At 41.6% G+C, this 6,845-nt stretch overlaps 1 protein-coding gene across 1 annotated transcript; it reads left to right on the top strand.

Annotated features, from left to right (window-relative positions):
- Positions 1-2,815: 2,815 nt before the first annotated feature.
- On the top strand, positions 2,816-5,391 carry LOC150037666 (uncharacterized). The gene is made up of 3 exons (XM_090310976.1): positions 2,816-2,920; positions 3,008-3,605; positions 5,087-5,391. The coding sequence occupies exons 1-3, from the start codon at positions 2,816-2,818 to the stop codon at positions 5,389-5,391; spliced, it is 1,008 nt and encodes a 335-aa protein (XP_090167102.1).
- The last annotated feature ends 1,454 nt before the right edge of the window (positions 5,392-6,845 follow it).

Below are 6,845 nucleotides of genomic sequence, written 5' to 3'. Positions count from 1 at the left end.
GAAAGCTGATGATGGTCGAATCCTAATTTAGTTGACAAGCCGTTAACGACACACTGTAGCAAGTACATTCAACTTTTCGGTGACCATTAATTGGCGCATCAGAGCAGAAGATTTAATGACCTCCCATCATTGCAATCATTAGAGAGAAAAGCTTCTTCACCTTGAGCTCTATAAATACCGAAGGCCACCATCGTTAAAGGAATTCGCCATATAAAAGTTATATACAAAATAGATAGTCATTAGTCTGCAGTTATTCTTATACTAAGAAGGCAGAGGCGAGCGAAGAGAAGAATACGCCGAGAGGACATTCCTGGACAGCTCGAAAGACTATCGGGAAGCGGTATAAAAGAAGAGAGGGCCGACACTTGCGAAAGCAAGGATAGTGTAAAAGCCACGGGAAGTAAGACATTGCTATCGGGCTTCTTATCCCTACTTTCCATTGTTGTTTTGTATTTTTCACTTTATTTATAGAAAATGGAATTCTTATCTCAACATTTGTTCAATCTCTCCACATTTCGTATGAGTAGCTAAATTTTCAAATGGGTTTAGAAGTACTTAGCTAGCATGACCTAAGATCTTCACTTTATGCGATCATCTTGTCATATGTATGCGTCATTCACCCTTTAGAGATACTTGAGAGAGTAGTCTAAAGAAAGAATCTAGACTTGAGAGAGTCGGATTAGAATCTAGACTTGAGAAAGTCAGATTAGAACCGCATAAGCAAGAGATAGAAAATTAGACATAAGTTATGTTTGCTATTACGCATCGCATGCACCCTAGAAATAGGATATGATAGTATGTGGTCACCTTGTGTATGTGTGCACCATTCATCATTGCACAGACAAGAATAGAGGCTTAGACATAAGTCCTATCAACATTATCGTATACATCGCATGCGTCCCAGAAATAGGAACTATGGCATTTGCATTGAGAGATGACATGTTGTTGTGTGTGTGTAGCATGATCGCATAACTTGAATGCAATCTTAGGAAGTGTTAGCTAAATCCCTTCTCAACCCGTCCATTGCATACTCATTGTAATTTTCGATTTCATCAACTCTTTACTCGAACCCGTCGCATAGGATTTATACTTAAATAAAACACCAACCAACTTATTTGTTTTTGTCACCGCAAAGGAATCAAATTTACTGTCGCATAGTAACTCAATAGTCCCTTGTTCGACCCTGGACTTACCAGAAAACCTAGTGAGATTTATACTTGGGTTTTACTAGGAAAACTTACATGTGCAACACATAACTCATCACCGCAAACATACATCATAATCGCATCATATTTACAACGCACCAAGTTTTTGGCGCCGTTGCCGGGCACTACGACAACATATATTGTGCTAACAGTAATCTTTTGATTTTCTTTGCAGCTTTTGACCTCTTTTGATTTTCTGTGCACTGCCATTCCTTCAGTAAGGGAAGAACCAGGTGTCGTATGAGCGAAGGACACATTCCAGTACAACTACAAGAGATCGAAAGAACATTCCGAAGAAGACGAAAGAACAACCACCAACAACAACAAGAGAAAAATCCCAACATGGCGGAACAACCAGAAGAAAGAGCAACAAACTCGAACAATATCATGGCAAACCCCATTCTCCTGGCAAAAGACCGCAATAAACCCATCTAGGACTATGCGTCGCCCAACCTCTATGATTTCTCCCCAGGAATCATGTGGCCAGCTCTGGATAGATCAAGGTTTGAGATGAAGCTGGTTATGTTGCAGATGATTCAAACGGTAGGACAGTTTGGTGGAAGGCGTGGCGAAGATCCGCATGCCCATCTCTGGAGTTTCAGTGAAATCTGCAATACTTTTGTGTTCCCAAACATCTCAGCAGAAGAAGTTTGACTGACGTTGTTCCCATTTTTGCTATGCGACCAAGCAAGGAAATGGGCCTATTCTCTCGAACCAGGGGAGATAACCTCGTGGGAATAAGTAGTAGAGAAGTTCATGAAAAAATACTTCCCTCCTACCGAGAACGCAAGAAGGAAGAAGTTGATTACAAATTTTGAACAAGAAATTGACGAATCGCTCAACGATGCCTGGGCGAGGTTTAAGAGATAAGTGCGAGACTGTCCGCACAACGTCTTACCTGACTATCTCCAGATGGAGATATTTTATCACGATTTGAACCTTGCATCGCAGACGGCTACCAATGCGACAGAAGCTAGAGGTCTGCTTGATAAAACGTATGACGACGCTAAAAATATTCTTGATCGCATAGCAAAGAATCATGAAGATTTGAGGGAAAGCGATCAACAATTAAAAATTCGAGAAGGTGACACAAACAATAAGGCCATCGCATCCCTACAAAATCAAATGAATGTGATGATGAATCTGATACAGGGCATCGCAATCAATAGCCCGAGAACACATAGAGGGCAGGTCAACGCAATCGATCAGACGAGCACAAGTTGTGCCTCTTGTGGAGAAGCACATCCGATGGAAGAATGTGTGCAATCTCGAAATCCAAATAGGACAAATAGGGCAGGTCAACACAAGGGACACAATTTCTGGTTCCATCGCCGTCATCTTCTTCCCCGGATAGCCTATTAAAGTAGTATATAGAAAAGAACGAGACGGTGCTACAGAATCTGGTAACTTCAATCCGCAATCTCAAAATCCAAATAGGACAGATTGAAGGCAAACTGAAAAATAGACCGCAAGAGGCGTTGCCGAGTTCAACTGAGCTCCCTTGCAACCCGAGAAACACAGGAAAGGAGCAATGTCAAGTCGTGACCTTGCGAAGTGGAATGAAAATAGCGGAAGAGAAGAAGGAGCCAAGTAGGACTAATCTAGTTACGATGGAATCCAAGACCCCGTTGACACAGGATGAACCAGAAGAACATGAGATGATGGAACCAGAAGTTGCATCCACATATGAGCCTATAGAACAAGGAACCGTGAAGGTACAGCTACCACCATTCCAGCAAAGACTTAAGAAAAAGAAAAATGATGAAGTGTAGTATCATCGCTTCATGGAAATGTTAAAATAGTTACACATCAACATCCCTTTCACAGAAGTGATTGAGAAAATGCCAAAATATGCTAAGTTTTCTAAGGACAAGGTGACAAAGAAAAGGAGCACAGGAAAGTTCGCAACGGTGGCATTAACGCAAAAGTCAAACACCATAATTCCACCAAAGATGCGCGACCCCGGAAGTTTCATGATACCCTGCTCAATTGACGAGATATATATCGGTCAAGCGCTTGGCGACCTTGGGGCCAGTATAAATTTAATGCCCCTTTCAATTTTCAAACAATTGAATGTGGGGCAGTTGATGCCCACGATGGTGGCTCTCCAGCTGGTGGATATGTCCCTTGTTCACCCAGAGGGAAAGTTGAAGGATATCCTGGTCTCAATTGATAAATTCATTCTACCGGAAGACTTCATCATTCTCGACTACGAAGTGGACAAAGATGTACCCATCATATTAGGACGACCATTTTTATCTACTAGCCACGCTCAGATTGATGTGTACAAAGGAGAGATCACGTTGAGTGTGAATGGGAATAAGCTCAGGTTTGACATTATTAAAGCCATGAAGTATCCGGACAATGAAGACCTATCCGATTCCAACAATGAACCCAGTTGTAATGAAGAAGAGGAATCCGAAGATGAAGATGAAAAAGAGGATGTGGCCGCATCCGTAGTAACCTGCAATGTGATCATGGAAACAACAAACAAAGAAGAAAAATTGACATTAAATGAAGAGAGAAAAGCACAAAAACCATCCTTGGAACAACCACCTACCGTGGAATTAAAGACTCTACCAAGTCATCTGAAGTATGTTTTCCTGCGCTTCAAGAAGAACAAGAAAATGTGCTACTTAGCATCCTGAAGAAGTACATAAAAGCAATAGGGTGGATGCTAGCAGACATAAGACGAATCAACCCAACATACTGCATGCACAGGATATGTCTCGAAGAAAACCAAAAAGGGTCTATTGAACCTCAACACAGACTAAACCCTGCGATGAAGGAAGTTGCAAAAAAAGAGAGAAAAAAAATGGTTCGATGCAGACATTATATACCCAATCACCGATAGCATGTGGGTTAGCCCTGTGTAATGCATGCCCAAGAAGGGAGGAATTAAGATTAAGCTCGCGGTCCCTAAAGGTTAGAAATATTTTAGGAAGAGATTAGGATAGAAATTAATAAGGCATTAGTTCAACGATTTGAATAAGGCACCATGAGAAGCCTAGGCAGGTTATGGGCAAACATATGAAGTATGTCTGAACAACTTGGAGAAGATACTAAGAAGATGTGAAGAGACAAATCTTGTGCTGAATTGGGAGAAGTGCCACTTCATGGTGAATGAAGGTATTTTGCTCAGGTACAAAATTTCCAAGGAAGGGCTGGAGGTGGATAAGGCGAAGATTGAGGCCATTGAAAAGCTTCCACCTCCAACAAATGTGAAGGCTGTCAGGAGTTTCCTGGGACATTCAAGATTTTATCGTCGTTTTGTGAAGGACTTTTCAAAGATTGCTCGACAATTGAGTGCGTTGTTGGAGGCCGGCAGAACATTTGACTTCGATACACAGTGCCTCAATGCATTCAAAATACTAAAGAACGCATTAATTACCGCATCTGTGTTGATTGCACCGGACTGGACAAAGTCATTTGAGCTGATGTCCGATGCTAGTGGTTATGCGATGGGGGCAGTGCTAGTATAGAAGAGAAAGACAATGCTACACCCCATCGCATATGCGAGTAGAAACTGAACCTTGCCCAAGCAAATTATACTACCACTAAAAAAGAACTTCTTGCGGTGATCTTTGCACTGGAAAAATTTAGAGCCTACTTGCTAGGATCCAAAGTGATCGTTCACACCGACCATTCGGCAATCAAATACTTAATGATTAAGAAAGATACAAAGTTGAGGTTAATTCAATGGGTTCTCCTCCTCCATGAATTCAACATGGAAATCATTGACTGCAAGGGGACAGAAAACCAGGTTGCGAACCACCTATCAAGATTAGAAAATCCAAAAGTAGACCGCAATCAGTCAGAGGTGAATGCAACATTTCCAGATGAGTAGCTATTCAGACTTGAAGAATTACCATGGTATGCAGATATTGTTAATTACCTGGTCTGTGAGCAATTTCCAGAAAATCATACAGCTCACGAAAAGAAGCGGCTTATGCACGAATGTAAATCCTATTATTGGGACGAGCTTAATCTTTACAAGAGGGGGTCAGACCAGATCTTGCGTCTATGTGTACCAGAGGATACTCACCAGTGCATACTATCCCAATGTCATAACTCGCCGTATGGTGGACATTTTGGAGGTCCGCGCAGCAGCAAAAGTGTTACAAAGCGGGTATTTTTGGCCGACTCTATTCAAGGATGTAAGAGACTATTCTATGAGATGCGATAGGTGCCAACGCACGGGAAACATTTCATGGAAGAATGCGATGCCAATGAATATTATCTTAGAATTAGAGCTATTCGACATATGGGGAATAGACTTCATGAGACCATTTCCACCATCAAATGGTCACAAGTACATTCTGTTGGCCGTATGTTTCCAAATGGGTTGAAGCGGTATCGTATGTTGCAAGCGATGCGACGATAGTCTCCAAATTCTTGCAAATAAATATCTTCACTAATTTTGGCACCCCACGTACCATAATAAGTGATGAAGGCTTCCACTTTGTCAATGGTGTCATCAACAAACTGCTGCTTAAGTATAATATCCACCATAAGATCGCCACTGCATACCATCCACAGAAAAATGGGCAAGCCGAGAAGTCCAATAGGGAAATCAAACTGATCCTAGAGAAGGTGGTGAATCCTTCATGCAAAGATTGGGCCATGAAGCTGGACGATGCCTTGTGGGCATACAGGACCACCTATAAAACACCTATAGGAATGTCCCCGTATGCGCTGATGTTCGGGAAGGCATGCCACTTACCACTTGAATTGGAGCACAAAGCACTATGGGCAGTGAAGAAGCTCAATTTTGATTTGAAGACTGTAGGGGAGGCAAGAAAACTTCAGTTGCTCGAGCTAGACGAATAGAGAATTCAAGCATATGAAAATGCCAAGATCTATAAGGAACACGCAAAACATTGGCATGACAAACGACTATGCGAAAAGAATCTCCAGGTTGGATAGAAGGTCTTGTTATACAATTCTCAGCTATGACTTTTTCCCAGAAAATTAAAGTCATGTTGGTCCGGACCATTTATAATCAAAGAGGTATTCCCGCATGGTGCGGTCGACTTAACCAATGAAGAGGGGACCAACACGTTCAAGGTCAACAGGCAAAGAATCAAGATGTATCACGGAGGAGACTTGCATCGCGAGAAAACCTCCGTGGACCTGAGGAATTCCTGACTAAAGAAGAAATGAGCGGTCCCTGCGATAATATGCGATACAAATTCATTAGGGACACATTTTTTGAAGTATCCTTTTTATATCTTTATTTCATGAACATAATCTAATTTTTCTATACAAACACTACTCTTCAAAATTATCAACTCTGTCTTTCATATTTTTGACCCTCTTGACTTTTTAGCACCGATCGTAGTAAATGATTGCGGTGGAGCTACGCGATAACCGCAAAAGGCGATTAGTTCGTTCAGCCCATCACAATCGAGGAATCAACCCGCCGCAAGAAAGGATGCAATCACAGATGATGCGGGCAACAGAGCAAATTTGGGGGTTGTATCTTTCTTTGACTTTCTTATTCCAAACTTTGCACTCTCGCATCTCATTTTAACATTGCTAATTTTATCATCGCATCCTCTTTAGTTTGGCGCAATCATTGAATGTTGATTACTTTAGTTCGTCACCGTATTTTTTCCGTACCAATTATGATTTCAATGA

Source organism: Benincasa hispida, chromosome 2 (genome assembly GCF_027475165.1).
Source record: "Benincasa hispida cultivar pf3 chromosome 2, pf3_genome.v1.1, whole genome shotgun sequence".
In the NCBI taxonomy this organism is placed as follows: Eukaryota; Viridiplantae; Streptophyta; class Magnoliopsida; order Cucurbitales; family Cucurbitaceae; genus Benincasa; species Benincasa hispida.
The sequence above is the reverse complement of the archived record's forward strand: the minus strand, read 5'-3'. Positions and strand labels throughout refer to the sequence as shown.

Bases quoted from the DNA above. Each gene is read 5' to 3' on its own strand.
- LOC150037666 (XM_090310976.1), top strand. From the start codon at position 2,816: ATGGAATCCAAGACCCCGTTGACACAGGATGAACCAGAAGAACATGAG. The intron at 2,921-3,007 runs GTACAGCTACCA...ATGTTAAAATAG, and splicing joins TAGAACAAGGAACCGTGAAG to TTACACATCAACATCCCTTT. The intron at 3,606-5,086 runs GTAATGAAGAAG...CATGGTATGCAG, and splicing joins TTCCAACAATGAACCCAGTT to ATATTGTTAATTACCTGGTC.